Raw genomic sequence first — 17,984 nt, 5'->3', positions numbered from 1 at the left:
CGGGGGAGTGATGTAGCCATGTACTTCTGCCGGTCACCGCTAGGCCCATGTACTTCTGCCGGTCGCCGCTAGATGCTGTGAACCACGAGTTACAGTTTTGTTAATAGATGTCGCTTTTACCAGTCTCTAAATTGCTAAAGCCTTCGATTAAGTTGTGCGCCCCCCTTTTTAACGTTCCGTTCGCTTAAACTGCTGTATTGTTTGGACAATTGTATTGGCAATGTGTATATTGAAAACCATATGTATTCGTTTATTACATTCGATGTTCTCGCCACATGTGTGCAATACTAGATAACTAAGTTCGTATGTAAAACTATATATGTCTCGATTTTGTGGCGAAATACAAGAGATATCTGTATGTTACAGTGTTTCTACTGGCTACACCAGCCAGAATACAAGTACTTCGCCATTTACTTACGTTCTCATATAATTGATTAAGTGGTTGAGACTCTGAATCGATTTGCAGTTTTGCAAACAACTTAGAAGAAAAAGGTACTGTATTTATACCGGTTTTGACACGAACAAGTTGCAACACTGCGCCTCGGGGTGCAATATCAGGTATCTGTACACATCAGCCTTTCTAATCTAATCCGCGGTTCCGAGGGCCCGGAAGGGTCACAACAACGTAAACCCTAAAATAGCATTTAAGCCGATTTAAACCACGACACATTCTTGCCTGCGATTGTAACTACATGCACCAACATTTTACAAGCTCATGCCTTAGAAACCGGTATTTTACGGAATGGATTCACGGGTGGATGCCTGATTGCTTCTGGCAACTTTGTAAATGCGTGCCTATTGCACAAGTTGGAACGATACCTATGCATTCAACGATAAAACACTATTTGTGATTGTACCTAAGCTATTTATAATGTGTTTCATGAGAAATATACGGTGAATTATGTCATAGTTTTTAACGTATACCTTTGCCTTTTTTCCCGTATACCACGGGTAAAGATTTTTTGTTATGACTCGGTCCAGGTCATTTGACGTCACACTATTTCATCATTTTTCTTAACACAAAACATTCACCTCATCATCTCAGACCTAACAGCTAGACGATTGAGATCAATTTGAGATCATTCAACAAATATCTGAGATCACTTCACTGCACCTCCTATCCCATTACCTTCGTCCATGTCTTTCATAAGAGGACACGTCCTTCACAAATAAGGAGAGGTCTTTCATACAAGACCCTTTCCTTCTGTCCCCAATCTCCCTTCATTCGGTATTCTCCATTCGGTACATGTCGGAGAGGAGTCGGCTTACTCCTATCTCTCCCGTGGTCTCTTTGAAGAACAGCGCCTCCACCACGGCGGCCGGGATCGACCTCAGGGCCGGGATGAGCAGCAGCAGTCGGCCGAACCGTGTCGGCTGCCGCGGGAAGCGTGCTCGGAGGTAGTCGCTGAGCACGCACTGCGCCTGGTCCTGGAGCATCTCCACCGGCCGGGTGTCCGTCACACGCGCAGTTTCTGGGGTCAGACGGCGGAGAGGTCAGACAGACAGAGGGGCAGATATGGAGAGGGAGAGAGGTCAGTCTCTGGAGGTTAGACGGGATGGGAGAGGTCGTGCGAATTGTTTCTACGAGTACAGGTGGAGATACAGGGGCGTCAGAAGATAGAACCATAAGCGATGTCTGCGACAGACAAACTCATCAATTCACTCAAATAAGCACGCTTCCATGTGACCATCTGACGTGCAATAAAAGCTCTGACTTCAGACCATTATGAAGGTAATGTCCTATGCACTATACAGCTCCGCTGACCTGGCTTGAAGAGTACGATGGCCCTCAGGCAGCCGCACTCGGTCATGTCGGGCGCCAGCTGCCGGAACCGGCAGAGGATGTCCTGAATGGTGCGCACGTCGCCGCTCGAGCCGACCCCCAGCCGGGACTGAGCGTGCGCCGAGTCGAGCAGGGAGGACAGGTCGAACGGCAGGTACCACTGGGCCAGCTGCAGCAGAAACAGGTCCTTCCACGACTCCTCCAGCAGCAGCATCTGAGGCACAAACAGAGCGATGAGAAGTGAAAAAGCGAGAAAAGGGAGGTGAGGGAAGAGAAAAGCAGTGAGAGAACAGAGTAAAAAGTCGCCTTTTATGCATGTAACGTAAAATAACAATTCCCTTAATGAAACCAGCTCTACTTTTATATTTAATTATCGCTTTATTCTTCACAGCTTCCACACTTGGTAGGTCACCCAAACGCCTAACCTAAATACTAGTTACCGCCCCGTGACGCACCTGGTCTCGCGCGGCCAGCGTCTGGTAGGGCGCCAGGCCGCGCACCCAGCGCACCACCATGAACAGCAGCCGCGCGGTGGTCTCGTGGAACAGGTCCCAGGAGGGCGTCAGCGCCAGCGGCGTCGGGTACAGCAGCGGCGGACGCTCGTCAGCCACCAGCTTCGGCACGCCGAACGGCTCCGTTGGCGGCTGTCGTTGCATGGAGCCAGGGGAAGGTAGTTTATTAATTTGTAATTTGTTACGTGCGATAGCTATTGACAGTCATATAATCGAAAGCTAGGTAAACGTCCACCTGGTGATGTGCATGAATTTAGCAGCAGTTTTATGCTGGTGAGGTTCGAAGTCCAGCGGAAAGTGCCGCAGATTATAGGTATAACCGTCAGTCAAATGGCAATGTCAACCGTTTCTCTTGGTGACGTCTATATATAGCGCATATGCATTCTACCAATAATTTGAGGCCGGCATGGGCAGGCTGGATCTGGGCTCAGACGACTCATACCTGAGCGGGCCCGGTGTCCGGAGGTGGGTGAGCACACCGGCTGCCACCGGGTGGCCGGCTCCGAACGCCGAGCTGGGCGCCAGGAAGTCGCCCCCTCTGCCCAGGAACACGGGCACCTTGGACTGCTCCGCCTCCAGCAGGTCCTTGTTCTTGTTCTTGCGCGGACCACGCTCGTGCTGCACGGCTGTGGGAGGGAGGGGTGAAGCCGTTTGACTTGTGTTTAATTTTTAATGAAGGGGGTGTGATCTGAGTGCCGATGAACGGTCAGCGCAGCTGTTATTGGTGCAGACGTGGACTGAACTGAGTGGTGGGCGGAGTCAGTCGGAGAGTGGCTCCACCCACACCAGTCTGCTGGAGTCACCCGCCGCATAACTTTACTAACTTAGCCATTATGAATGAGTGAAATGAAATGCCTGTGGACTGTGGTGCCTTTCTCCATACCGGTACTTAGTTGTCGCTTATCACTATTCATAGGAGCTAATTAGATCGTGATATTATGTGTTCTTATGCCTCACAAGAAGACTCACAAATTAGGTACCTACGTAAATGAGCGCGAATGCCGCAACATTGCTAAATCATGGATCCATGGCAATAAATAATAAAAATTACTCCTGAATTAACTTAAATGTCGCTAGATATGTCATAAGAAGGTGCATAAAATAAGCGATACAAAAGGTGTTATCTTAGTTACGAGGCAGATACAAAACGTGCTCCGTTACTTCCGTAATCTCATAATTTGCTGCCCATTGTTCACGAATCTACCCAGCTGCATTTCACCCCTGTTATTCAGTTCATCATTTCAAGTGGCCCCTCTTGATCGTCAACAGATCAGCGCATTAAGCCGTGCCCCTGTCACCAAAAGCCGCGGAGCTGGACGGGGCGCGTCCGCGGCAGTCGGCGTGGCATCGATTCGTCGCGGCCGCGCGGCCGGGAAGGGTGTGAGCCGTGCGCCTCCTCTGGCGGCCGACACATTAGCTGCACACACGGCCCCAGCCGCGGTAAACGGACCGGAGCGCAGCGCCTTACAAATGAGCTCCGCGGGCGGGCACTAATCCCGGCGCGTGGCACCCCTCTCCGGCCGTCAGCGACCCCCGGCCGGCCGCCTGACACTTTCCCACACCATATATCACCGTCATGTCAATAAGTACTTTAGTCCGCGCCAAAATGGTTATTACGTCGCAGACTGATTGACTGGTGAGAGAGCTCTCCGTAGAGCCGGTCGGCCGAGGCACCTCGATCCGGCTCTATCCACAGCGTGAGATGGGGCCAGCCGGCGGAAAACTGGGGCCGCTGAGCGGCGACACCGGTCGCGATGTCCGGCAGCGGCGGCTCGGGGCCGCGGCCGGGCTGACAGCGGCCAGCCCACACTGGCGTCCAGTTTATCTTGCTGTGATGGAGAGAGATAAATGGGGTTGTCCCTGTCAGCCGGATACACACAAGTAAGTCGTGGGAACGGTGGTCTGGAGCCATCACCGAAGGGAGCAGAGGCCAGCCGCTGGCCAAACGTCGCCGCCACGCGGCCAGCCGAGCGGGGCAGCAGAGGTCGAGCGAGGCAGCGCCAGCCGATCCCGCCCGCTACAACGCCGGCCATCACGGCTTTGGAAGGCAGACAGCCGAGAGCAGTGGATGGATGAGATAGCTTGGGTCACGTGGCGTTCACCGGCAGATTGCTAGTTGGCTATATATTGCCGTCTCGGCTACGGCTAGAGTCTGAGATCATAAGTTGTTTATTCTTGGTCAAGATCGTGTGTTTGGCGTGTAAATGGCACAAAATTTCCTCGCATGATAGCGTGAACGGTAACAACACACACAAATTACAGTCTACCAGCTGAACTGCATGCAGTTCAACAAAAGTGGCTTAGTGCCCGCCACTGCAGTGGCGGGCACTAAGCCACTTTTGTTTGAGGTCACTGATGAAAAGCGATAAAACAAATGTTTGCCTCTATCGGTGTAGAGCATTTAGACATCCAGTGACACGCAAAGCCCAAACATGTGTGATTCGTCGCCTTATACGAACAAAACCGTTTCAAACACGTTTCAGTAAACGCTACAATGTCTATCCTGAAACGACTTTTTAAAAATGCTCCCTTTCTATAATGCTGAGCTGAACTTTTGTCCTCTCTTTTATCAAATCTTGACCTTTATTTCTTAGTGTGCGTTTTTTTTTTACTCTCGCATATCTCTACAATACATAGCAAATTAAACCTGGACAAAAAGGCACCCTCGAAACCAAAGAGCTTCATGAAAAGTTTTGGCTGTAGAGATCACCTACCGGGTAGCAAAGCATCTTCCGTCGCCGTAAGTTGTGTCTTAAACAATCACTTGCTGCGCTTTCAACAATGCATTCCTAGGTTTGTCGCTTGTCAGTCGCCTGTTCAAGGAAATAATTCCATTAGTCTTAGCGCTGTGCCATGTAATCATGAAGTTCACTTAGGACCACCATTAACAGCTCCCTTCTCTCACTGGCCCGTAATAGGTACGCGAGTCACCTTCAACTTCACCAAACAAGTTTTTAGCTTTAAGTGGCTCTTGTTGTCAGACCGATCAGTTTACCGCTGACAGCGCACCCGATGGCCGGACCGCTCCCTATGGCGGACCCCCGGCCGGCGGACCTGACAGCCGCCGTCTCCTCTCAGCTCTGATGGCGGCGGCCCATTCTACCGGCCGTTCGACGGCGCCCCGCTGCCCGCGACCGTAACCTCCGGGTCCGGCCAATCAAAGTTGGCCACTTGCGCCCGCCCCGAACGGCCCGAATCGTGTCGGGCGCGCGTTTTATTTCCGACAGGTGGTGAAATCACCGGCGCTGACCGGGCCCCGAGTCGTTTGCATGCGTCTTTTCACAGAGTTAGCGGCCGGCCGGCGGCACGGTTATGACCGGGCGGCGACAGGCGCGGCGCACCAGCTGGGCGGCTCTCACAGTTTGTGGCTGCCGACCGCGCCACAATTACACGTCACCGCATCAGGCGAGATGGCGCGTCCGTCTCTCCACGGACCTCGGAGAAGGGGGGGGGGGGCTGGTGGTTGGACAAGTTGAGGAAATCATCTCTGTTGCTGATCTACCAAAATTATTTTGGTTGTTTTTTTAAGCGATTATAGAAATGATCAACTGAACAATTTGCATGTGCAACGCAGCGTAATTGCATTTATTCGTTGTAGTATGTCTATGACATGCATACACCTAAAATAGCGACAAACGCTTGATGATAAAGTATGACTGTCAGAAAGATTATTTTACTATTTAACGACGAGCGAACTTTCTAGGCACCGTCTCTAAAAAAATTATATCCTTCAATTATCCTAAATGTTTTTGACATCCTCATGGGATGGGCACTGGGCAGGTGCACCTACTTACCAATGCCGTGAATAGGATTTGGCAGCACTGGCCGGACACATTGCTCCAACAGACGGTAAATAACTTTTGAAAATACCTATATCCAATTTTAGTGTTTTCTGAACCAAAATTTTGCGAGGAATCCGATGGTGTGGTCCCTGAAATCTGAAAAATTTCCATTTTGGAGATAGCACCTATTTTTTGAAAAGTAAATATTCGTCATGCACAAAAGTCAAATAATTTAAAATATAATGAGTGAATATTTATACTAACACTAGAATGTATCGAACATGAATTAGTGATATATTTTAGCTGAGATGATACTATATCTGCTCATACATGTACATGAATTAGTTGAACTCGTCATGATCTCGTCGGCCGAGAAGGGATGGGGCGGATGCCGCCTCATAGGGGTTTTTCGCGATAGCTCAAAACACGCTTTGGGAAAACAGCTGAAACTTGGCATAGGGTAAGGTGCCTAATTAGCGACCCCCTTAATTTGAACCGTCATTGCTCACGCTCTGTGGGTGCCACTGTGTTACTGGCTTCATTTTCGGAGAGATCGTTCATTTTTCTATTAAAATATAGGGGAGAGTGGGGCAATGGCGACACCATAAGCATTTTGCTCAATAGCTTGGCTATTTGAAGCTATTTTATGGTGATTTTGACTGTGGTTATAGCCAAAGGAATAGGCTTTCAGATAGCACCCAGTTTTAGTATTTCAGATCACTGATGACAGATTCAGAGCCTACGCGAAAATGTGGTGAAAAATGGAGGTGCAAAAAGCGAGGGGTAATGCCGGCCACTAAGTGCAATAGCACAAAAGTCGAAATATCGTCACTGGTATTCATCCTTAAACCGTTCTTTCGATGGAAATTTAAGTGAGAATTAAGAAACGACAACTGTATTCAGCAGTTAACAGTACACTGCACTGCAACACAACACTGCACTCGCTGCAACACAACAGCGCGGCGCCAACAGAGCAGCAAACTAACACAACCGTAAACACAGCAAGCAAACTAGCACAGCCGTAAACACAGCAACCCGAAACGTTGAGCTTTAACGACAGAAGTCGCAAACAAAACCGCGTGGAGTCATTCCGGACACGTGTCCGGTATTACCCCGAGGTCAGCTTTATTTTAAGAAAGCAGGCAGCAGTCAAAGGCATTGCGCCGCAAACGCCTCACATCAAGCAGTCGCCTAAGAAAGGCTTAATTGAAGGTCATTGCAAAGCAGCACTTCTGAAAATGCGTTAACACAATTCACAGTCAGCAAATAGATGCAACAAAAATTAAAAATCAGATACGAAAAACACATTTAACGCTATAAAAATGAAAATAATGGAGCTACCGTGACAAACTTGCACCACGTGCTAGAATGGCGCTCAAGTGAAATGTAAACAACATCAGCTGATTAGTGATGGACAAAGTACTCACTAGAGATGGGTGGCCGGCATTACCCACCGTCCGCCATTGCCCCACTCTCCCCTAGTCATTTTCTGCCCCAATATTCACTAACTTATTTGTAGTGAGCATTTCGGCAAACCATTGCAAAAAACGCTAATAGGGAACTCTTCCCGATTAGCGACCGGGGAGGGTCGCTAATAGGTATATGGGTTTCCCCATATTAAAAATGGCAAAAAATGCGACGCCTGAAAAGATAAAATATGATCTAAAAAAGGTAACCTATACGCAAAGCACTCAATCACTCGAACAGGAACGTTTATCCAACACATTTACGTAAGTAAAAACTGATCACGTGATGCACCGAAGGCGAAAAGAAGGCGGAAACCCAAATTTTGCGGGCTATCTTGTATGATATTCGAGGTCCGCGCTGAATTCGGCACCCCTGCAGTCAGTGACGACATTTGGCATCCCCCGCCACACATTGCAAGCTTCAGGAACACCTCATTTTCATTTCTCTCTTTTCCCCTTTCTTTCCCTTCTTGAGCTATTTGCGACCATGTCGGGCGCAAATAGGAAATATGAGTTGCGACACATTTTTAAACGCCATGCTGTGCACAGTTGAGCGATTCACTATGGGAAAACGGCAATCAATTAAAAAAGGAATGTCGATTCAGAATAAAAAAGGTGCATCATCCTAATGTGCATCGCTTTTCATCAGAGAGGGCCCAAACACACACGTTTTGGATAAGAAACTCGTCATTTTTATTTAAACTCACCTGAAACGTCCCACCAGAAACATCGACGACCGGAAAATAATTAAATTTGATAACCAAAGTATGGCTGACCTTTTGACGATGTTTTTACCCCGTTTTCTCATGCCAGTTTTCCTGTAGGGAGGTAGGTCGCAAATCGGAAAGGGTCGCTAATTAGGCACCTTACCCTACCTAATATTCTATTCAAGCTGGATCTTTTGACACCAACTGCGTTTTCAGGTCAGGTCAGGTCACTGACCTATGACGTCATAAATGAACCTCTGCACGGTCCTCAGAAGTTGCAACCTTGCAACGCCCTCAGTGCCAGAGCAACTTTCACAGGAAGATGAAACTTACAGGACGTAGTATCCTTTAGAGGTCTCACAAATTGCATATCTCAGATTTTTCCCAAATGTCACATGAGGTCAGTTCGGTCACGTGACCTCACCATAATAAGTCAATGGAGGGAAATATGAAAACTGTTATTTTGACGCCGGAAATTGTCTAAAAACTGTCCCAAGCACATGAAATCGTGGTTTCATGCACTCTTTGTACGGTCCGATCATGAAACCACGATTTCATGTGCTTGGGACAGTTTTAGATCATTTCCGGCGCCAAAATAACAGTTTCAATATTTCCCCCATTGACTTATAATGGTGAGGTCACGTGACCGACCTGACCTCATGTGACATTTAGGTTAAATCCGAGATAAACAAGTTGTGAGACCTCAGAAGGATACTACGTCCTGTAACTTTCATCTTCCTGTGAAAGCTCCTCTGGCACTGAGGGCCAGGGGCGTCGCCACGGGTCCCCAACTTGTACGGACACATTTATGTCAGCCGTAATACTCGTCAGATGCATTAACCACGCGGACCCAGGGAGGATGTTGTTCGTCCTCCCCTCCCCCCCCCCCCCCCCCACACACACACCTCGGACGAATAGTTGCGATAGCCCCCGCATGCCTAGTGGTTTCGGGAAAAAATGCAAACACATTTTTATACCAACCTACATTAGGTCAAAGGGTTAGCGACATTAGGTCAAAGGTTAGGTTAGCGACCCCGAGCTGCGGCTTTTTTGCAGATTTCTTCACCAAAAAAGTTCATAGACCTAAAGCAGTGGTACAAACGCGTTGGTCATGTCAAGACGCGTCGAATGACATATAGGTTGTTTGAAAAGGTCAAGTTTTATGTTGATCTCATGTGACCTCGAATGGCCTTTGGTTGACGTTCACACATGATCAGTCTCATTTGCTGCATTTGAAGACACTGGCCACGATTTTGTCATTCCTTTTGATCTAAGCATTCATTTAGAGCCTCAGGATGACAAAAGTAACATAATTAAATGTAATATGACTGACGCATCAGTAAAATAGCCTATAGAAGGATACAGGGTGTAACGAGATTATCCTGATCCGGTCACCTTTCTTCCCGCTGTAATTAAGAAACAAGACAGCCTGAGGTTTTCCTTTTGATGAAGATATCGCCACCATTCATAAGATCATATTTAGAAGTGCCTGGAACATTCCAGCTACTGGGTTTTCAAGCAGTGGGTTTGATGTGGACAGACGCCGTATTAGCATGTGCTCACGTACAGTTGGGCGGTCCTGGTGCCGGGTGTCCCCTTATTCACCTCCCGCTGGACAAAAATCCTTAAGATCTCTATGAAATCAGGATGACCACTATTTCCAAGTCGTAGCCCGTTAGTCCAGAAGGATAAGAGCTTCTCTCGGCCTCACTTCTCATTCTCCTACGGACTTAAATGTAGCGCTCCAGCCTGCACGAAGGCAGCGTGGCTTGAATCAAACATCAGTATTCAGTGCGCTTTTAGAAGTCGAGCCCTCCCGTGCCGTCCGGTTGAGCGGCTCCAATTATTTGTTTGCCAGGATGCTACTTCGGTAATATTCGTCACTGAAGGTGGTCTTCTGTGACACAATGCACAGCTGGAATATCGTACATAAGCTGAACATGTTTCAGATCTGGATCTTGGCCGGATGTTTGACGCCGGTGACGGCCGGCACGTTTGTGTTACTGGTAGCCAACACAAGACCGCTTTGGCGGTTCAAAGGACAATACAGCGCGAATAGCCGCCCACTCCACCAAACGCTCATGTCTTCCTTCGACCAGTGCAGTGGATGTGTCTTGGCGTGAGGCCAAAGGTGGTGCACTAGCTATTTTCCCGTCCATTGCGTTGTCTTTTTCAGTTTGATGAGCAGAAGAACCAAGTGAAGGGGTGGATAGTGGTGGGTCACTCATGATGTGGGCCTTCTTATTATCTGCCTTGCCAAGAATACAAGTCAATCTGCAGATTGATTGTCGTCGTTCCCTTGTCGGCTTGTCGCTATCTTGACAACTCTCCTAACCACTTGGCAAAGCGCGGCTTTAGCGGTCGCGGCCGGGCTGAGTTCTAATAATAATAAAAATAGATGTCCGAATAATTTCGTTACACCCTATATACCTACTCCTGCGTGACATTGACTTTGTGGCGGCCTTGGATCGTAACTTGAACCACAAATAGGGGTCTGATAAGCTTAAAGCTGCTTCAAACATGTGCGAAGACTGCATTTGCGGTCGACCAAACTTGTACGGACATTCCGTACAAGTTTCCGGGCCTTCCAAAACTTGTACGGACACTGTCCGTAGTGTCCGTAGTGGTGGCGACGCCCATGCTGAGGGCGTTGCAAAGTTGCAACATCTGAGGAATTCGCAGAGGTTTATTTATGACGTCATAGGTCAGTGACCTGTCCTGACCTGAAAACGCAGTTGAGGTCAAAAGATCCAGTTTGAATAAAAGATTAGGTATACCAAGTTTCAGCTGTCTACCCTAAGCGAGTTTTAAGCTATCGCGAAAAGCCCTATGAGGCGGCACCCGCCCCACCCCTTCTCGGCCGACGAGGGTTAATGTACTAGTTCATGTAGGGTAGACCGGGGCAAGTCGCCCCGCCGAGGTAAAACGCCTCACCGATGTTTCTCGGAACTGGCAGAGTTCTGGGGAAACATCCTCTCTTCTATAAAACGTGCACTATATGATCATTATATGAGCAGACTGGAAAGAAATTGTGTTGACTCTTTCGGGAGATATAGCCAAAAATGTGTTTTTTGAGTGATTTTTATGTTTTGATGTCAGATTATGCATCATGGCGTTCTTTTATGGTCCACATCAGGTTAACGACTTTTATGTATTTTGAACAACTATTGTCTAACGCTTATCATGCCGGGTTGGTTCGTGTTGAATTATGTCTTGCTGGAGTGCAAAACGTTGTTCTCTGACCGAACTACGTGATGGGGTAAAACGCCCCAGCAGGTCGAGGGGCAAAAAGCCCCATGGGGCGTTTTACCCCATGTGTTGTTCGGGCTACCCACTTTCTAATGTTCGGTAGCTGGCGAACAGTAAGTTTCTATGCCTTTATGTGTATTTTCTCAGCAACTGGATGGCAAAGGAAGTATTATGTAAACATTTGAATTGCAATAATTTATTATTTGGTCCTTTGAGGCAGGTGAAAAACCTGCTCATACAATAGTGTCATAGCTGAACACCTGACAGGATGGAATGTGCTAACTTCAGTGCCGTGCCTCCAGAGGTCTAACGGACCTCTCATATAAGATTTAGCCAGCTACCATGTTTAATCTTTAATCTAGAGTATGGGGCTTCTTGCCCCAGGCCGTGGGGCGTTTTGCCCTGGCGCTGGGGCAAAATGCCCCATTTGCAGTTGCTTCACAAATCGCTTCCTAGCTGGGAGTCCGATCATAGGTGAAATAATTTGAGGGGTGGAATTTAAAGTCAAATGTCCAAAGAACGCATTGAGCACAAATTTAGCCTTCCAGGTCATCTGGGACAAAAGTTATGTAGCAAAATAAATTATCTGGGGCGTCTTGCCCCAGGCTACCCTACATGTATGCACAGATATAGTATCATCTCAGCTAAAATATATCTCTAATTCATGTTCGACACATTCTAGTGTTGTTACAAAAATGAACTCATTATATTTTCAGTTTATTTGACTATTATGCGTGACGAATATTTATTTTTCAAAAAATAGGTGCTATCTCCAAAATGGCAATTTTTCGGACATCGGGGACCACACCATCGGATTCCTTGCAAAATTTTGGTCCAGAAAACACTAAAATTGGAGATAGGTATTTTCAAAAGTTATTTACCGTCTTTTGGGGCAATGTGCGGAGTCAACGGCACTGATATCAATGATATCCTTTCTATTTACATCCCGCTAATCTTGTCCAATGATTTTGATAGCGTGGATGATTATGAATGTCGCCAGAACGAATGAATAAGTGAATGTGGAATAGTTCTGAATGTTACCAAATGCCGTGAATGCGCATTCACGGCATTTGGTAAGATTGAGCCCTGGGCCCAATTTTATACCAAATACCGTGAATGTGCATTCACGGCATTTGGTAGCATTCATAATTATTCACAATTCATTCATTCATTCATTCATTCATTCATTCATTCACTCATTCATTCACACCACTAAGCACATTTGACGAGATTAGCCGGACGAAAATAAAAAGAATACATTTTATATTAGGCCTATATTGCCGGTAACTCCGGCAAGTGCTGCCAAATCCTTTTCACGGCATTGGTTAGATTGGACCCACAAACAAGATAGGCATTAGACGCTGCAGAGGAGCGCACACGTTCGAACATTTCTTGAAATTCCCAAAAATCTTGACTTTTGCTTGCCTATACGGACTGGAATACCGACTGGCACACAATAATAGAAATCAACCTGGGGTACTTCTTAATCTAGTTTTCTCACCGGTTTTAGGCCAGCTATTTTTCATTCCCTGACTTTTTCAATAACTAAAAGAAAACATTCGCTTAAAAAGTGCGGTATTCCGTCTCAAAGTTGTGGGGGCACCGCCCCCACGGCCCCAGAGTTGGGGGAAGGGGGCAAGCTGCCCCCACTGCCCCGCCCCCCGGTTCTGCAGGGAGGAAAGACATATATGTCGCGAGTGCCCTGGATCCGTCGGGGCGTCGGCAGCAACATGCATAGGCATTTTTTTTAATCACCTTGAGGTGCAGTAAGTACATACCGTCTTTGTTCATCGATGCCTCGAAGCATTTCTTTAGCCGACACGCCCGACACTGGTTTCGGTGTGTCTTGTCGATGGGACACCTGCCCTTCTGATCGCCTTGTGCCTTGCACGTGTAAACACGGTTCCGATGTATGCTTCGTTTGAAAAATCCCGAGCATCCTGAAACAATGAATTTGTCGGTATAAGAAAACACCGAGTTTGTAATTTAACTCCGCTTCTCGAAAGATGTGAGGTGCGTTTTAGGAAGTCGGTACTTTGAGACACCGTTGACCGTTTGCTCCGAGCAGTATTTTTCGGACGAATTAATGACTAACTGAAGTGCTGTTTAGAGAGCTTCAGTATCATTGGGCTGATAAAATGCATTATCTGCGAGTAACATAATAGCGGCTAACGATGCCTTCATGACGAGGTCTACATACATGTCTTATGTAATAAAGCACACATACAAAGTTGACATGAACATCCTTTGCCGACTCTTCGCGGCCCTTAGGGCAGGATATGTCATATGGTAGGTACGTACTAGGTATCCACTCACCATCACAGGAGTAGATGCCGTAATGTTTTCCGGAGCTTCTGTCGCCACACACGTTACAAGGTATGTCCAGAAGGCGGTCGCCAGCTGCAAATAAAACAACCGGTGAAGCTGATCCAGCAAAAGTTTATTACTACCTATGGAGCATTTCTGGGTAGCATTCTTACATGCAGGATTGTTCGAATAGAAATCACTCCTACGTTACATAGGAAGGGAATGGCTCTCTAGTGATATCGCTTTTTTTTTCTAAAATACATTTGCATAAGCTCATGTCTGATTTTGTGCATTTGTCATTGTTTTCTGTCTCTAGTCTTCACCCAAATTCTATTGCATCCATTGATATAAGTGTGTATTGATTTGCGGACTTGTTTATCGCCTAAAAGCGAAGTCATGTATCATACGTTTGACTTAGTTGGCCGTCGTGGAATCGGTGCCAGAAAGCCTCTTACGATTTTATCTTCAGCGCTGAGCCGCGCGATCGGCGAATTGATCTGACTGGCAAAAGTGGCATTGGAAATGGAACCCAAATGGTTTCGAAGCTAAGCTCCACGGCATCAAGCGCGAGCTAAAACACTTACAGTAGCTATTTTTGCTCTGCATTGCAGTCACACTATAATAAGTCGCAACTTACTTGTAAGCATAACATAATGGGGGTGCAAAGTGCCGTACTCTTCGGAAAGACGTACGAGTTGTAGAAGCTGTTCTGTATGAGAGGTTCTGAATTGTGTGCGAGGTTTTCGGTGAGACTTCTTTCGGATACTTTCGGTGCTTCTGTTATCTGTAAGGTATTTCAAAAGGTACCTACTCTTGAATATTTCACTGATAAGGATTTTTGACTGATATATTTGAGAACGCTTAGATAAATATAATTTTAGCTTAACATACATTTTGAAGGAAAAAAGGTCGTGATCATATACAAATAATTATTTTTGATATCGATAATGGTCCTCCAAAAACACTACTTTACCTACTTACACTACGATACTTTACTTACATGCACCACCAGCTCTTACATTTACGCAAGTCGCAACAATTATAGAAAATGAATCATTGTTATAAGACACTGCATGAAGCTCAACGGGAAACAGACTTTTTACGATAACTATAAGTATTTGTTCACTTTGTCAGTCTACAGAGTATGTAGTTATGCAAGTGCCTAATAAAAGGTGTGAGCATTTGAGATACAAACGCGCGGCTTTGGGGTTCATGATCAGATAGATAATCCGCCTTATCAATGCGGATTATGAACAAAAGTGCTGCTACTCAAAGTGAATAGAACCGTCCTTGCACCTCTGAAAGTATTCATTAAGGGTGATGCATGACGATAGAGGGGTGAGACATACCTACCTAACTGTATCCGCGTAAAGCGTTGAGACAGGCCGATATAGGGCGGTGACACACGCCGATATCAGCGTGGAGACATTCCGATATGAGCGGTAACGTATGCCGGAATGAGCGGTGAGATATGCCGAATGCCGATAGAGCGCTGAGACATGATGGTATGAGCGCTGAGACATGCCGATCTGAGCGGTGAGACATGCTGATATGAGCGGTGAGACATGCTGATATGAGCGGTGAGACATGCCGATCTGAGCGCTGAGACATGCCGAACTGAGCGGTGAGACATGCTGATATGATTGGTGAGACATGTCGATATGAGCGGTGAGACTTGCGGACGACATGGGAGAAAATATGACCCGCAAATACAAAAGTGAGAATAACTAACAAAACTCTTCAGTTATGATCGATGTCAGGCGAACCATGACCGATTTAACACACGGGACGTGCGTGATTTAGGCATGACCGGTTTAGTAAGCCAGACGCACATGATAGGTATTACGGGAGCACGAGACCGATACATGCGATAAATATGTCCGATCCTTAAAGAGCAGTCCGATGTATCCACATGCAAACTGATAAAGGGTATGCAAGTAAAACAAGTACGATATACAGACGGGAACATCAAAAATGTCCAACATAAGGGTTGAGACGTGTCTGATGTTACTGTTAGGGCACAACCGGCGATATAACAGGTGAAACAGTCTCCTTGCCCTATATAGAGCACGCAAACCATGATAAATTAAAGAATGAAGATGTGATGGAAGCAACAATATTCATGACATATAAATTATAATGCATAACTATAGGCTATGCAGTATGCATAACCGGTGCAAACTGCATGCATGCATGCATTTGCGACATCACCGATGAAAATTATCCAAAAACGCCGAATTCGATGAAAATTGTAAGGTTTTACTGTCCTGGTAAGCAGGGCTGCGGAGTCGATGGATTTTCGGCGACTCCGACTCCGACTCTGACTCCGGCTTTCAAAAACCAGCTCCGACTCCGACTCCGACTCCGGGCAGAATTGTCGACTCCGACCGACTCCAACTCCCGACTCCAACTCCGCAGACCTAGCAGGGCTGCGGAGTCGACAGATGTTCGGTGACTCCGACTCCAACTCCGGCTCGGGTTTCTAAAATCGACTCCGACTCCGACTCCGACTCCGGTCACAACTGTCGACTCCGACCGACTCCGACTCCGCAGCCCTGCTGGTAAGCCACGCAGAATGCGTGGCTCAGTGCCTGACGAGTGTGTTATATGCTGTAGTATAACTTAAACCAAATCAGTCGAGTTATGAAACAAGTTATCGAAATATATAGCGAGGTATCGTTGGACGAAGAAGAAGGGGTCGTCGCAGAAGTTTGGTGATCTTAAAATGATGTAACAGGATGTTTTGCAAATGGGCCAGGTGTAGCATTTATTTGCAGTCATTTTTTAGATCTACCTAAAATCACAAACTAGAAGCGATCAATTGAGCTAGAAATGTGTGAGAATCAATCTTATAAGCTCATAAATAAATATGGAACTCTACCCAGATCAGTCATAGACTCATACGTTGTGCATACAGGCGCTCATTTGCAAATAGGTATTGTGTCTTTCAAGTGCAAGCGAAACGTCTGCACCTAAAAGTTGCAATGCGTAGTTATGGGAAGGTTGATCCGGGAGCGCTGACAACATCTTGTAACAACAGACGTTTTTATCTCATGTAACACAATACGAGTTTCTCATTTCTAGCTCTACTTTCATGCTTCCTAATTCAGTTGTCGGCGGCGGCGAGCACGCTGTGTCAAGTCAGCTTGGTGGCGGCATCTCAGCGGTGTCTTCTGTCCGACTCTGTGTCCATAGGGTTCAGTGTGTGTAAGAAGGAGCCGACCGGTATGGTGAGTATGACGGGTCAGTATGGGCCGGCATGAGCTGCGAGCTGCGAGCACTCAGTCCGGTGGCGGCGCCCCGGCGCGGCGGTACCTTCCGTTCGCCTCTGTGTCTAATACCATAGGTATGGTTGGATCGGTAGGGGTGAATACCTACGAGTACGACAGCCGGTATGGGTATGTGTGAACGGATTGGTATGGGCTGCGCTCACTCACCGGTGGCGGCGCCCCGGCGGTACCTTCTGTCTGCCTCCGTGTCCATGGCCGCTGCTAGTGTTCAGACGGCCGTCGTCGCGCCGCCACTAGGCCCGGCCGCGTGCCGTTCGGCGCGCTTTATAGGGCGGCCATTTTGTCAGTGGCCGCCGCCGCCGGCCCGGTGGGAATGGGGCAGGTGTGAAATCCCGCCGGCCGGCCGACCAGTGGCGGAGGGCCTGCGCGCGCCGCCGCCGCCGCTGCCGCCGGCGCCGCGCCGTCTCGACAGCGCCGTCACCACACCGCTCTGAACAAGTCAGCGCCAGGGGAGGGGGGGGGGGGAGATGTGACGCGTAACGCGTGAGGCATGCAGGATAGCGCGCTTGACGGTCTTCATGACACACAAGGCAGCACAGGCCATCCTCTCAAGGGGAGATGATGAAAGACATTACATAGGATGGCAAGAAGCGCGTCACGCTTCTTTCCTAAAGATGATAGAAGTAATGCTTCCGAGACGCCAGAATGTGAGCGCATATCAAATGTGACAAAACCCTCCAAACATTTACATAGAATTAATGTTTCAAGCATCACGGTAGCACAAATGCCACGGGCCACTCTTCAAACATGTATTACTAAGATTTTTTTAATGAGCAATGAGCAGACGCCGGCACTATACAACTCTTATGTACGTCGGGCGATTTCAAATGAATGCAAGCTAGGGGAAGGTGGGGTACGACGGACCAGCTAAGGTTTGAGGCCGCATAT

General features: G+C 47.5%; 1 protein-coding gene across 1 annotated transcript; it reads right to left on the bottom strand.

Moving 5' to 3' along the window:
• Positions 1-508: 508 nt before the first annotated feature.
• On the bottom strand, positions 509-17,325 carry LOC122390380 (protein dissatisfaction-like). The gene is made up of 7 exons (XM_043383273.1): positions 17,244-17,325; positions 13,816-13,899; positions 13,278-13,439; positions 2,698-2,921; positions 2,239-2,427; positions 1,766-1,997; positions 509-1,472 (listed from the first exon to the last, which is right to left on the bottom strand). Exons 1-7 carry the CDS (start codon positions 17,287-17,289, stop codon positions 1,222-1,224), a joined length of 1,188 nt encoding a protein of 395 aa, XP_043239208.1. The 5' UTR covers positions 17,290-17,325; the 3' UTR covers positions 509-1,221.
• Positions 17,326-17,984: the final 659 nt, after the last annotated feature.

This window comes from Amphibalanus amphitrite, unplaced genomic scaffold, assembly GCF_019059575.1.
Source record: "Amphibalanus amphitrite isolate SeventyFive unplaced genomic scaffold, NRLGWU_Aamphi_draft 000394F_arrow, whole genome shotgun sequence".
In the NCBI taxonomy this organism is placed as follows: Eukaryota; Metazoa; Arthropoda; class Thecostraca; order Balanomorpha; family Balanidae; genus Amphibalanus; species Amphibalanus amphitrite.
This window is presented reverse-complemented; position numbering and strand designations above follow the sequence as displayed.

What these genes read in the sequence shown, in the direction of transcription:
- LOC122390380 (XM_043383273.1), bottom strand. Translation starts at nt 17,289, where the DNA reads ATGGACACGGAGGCAGACAGAAGGTACCGCCGGGGCGCCGCCACCG. An exon ending in GGCATCGATGAACAAAGACG is followed by an intron (nt 2,922 to 13,277) that starts GTATGTACTTAC and finishes TCCCTCCCACAG; the next exon opens with CCGTGCAGCACGAGCGTGGT. An exon ending in GATCCAGCCTGCCCATGCCG is followed by an intron (nt 2,428 to 2,697) that starts GCCTCAAATTAT and finishes ATGCAACGACAG; the next exon opens with CCGCCAACGGAGCCGTTCGG.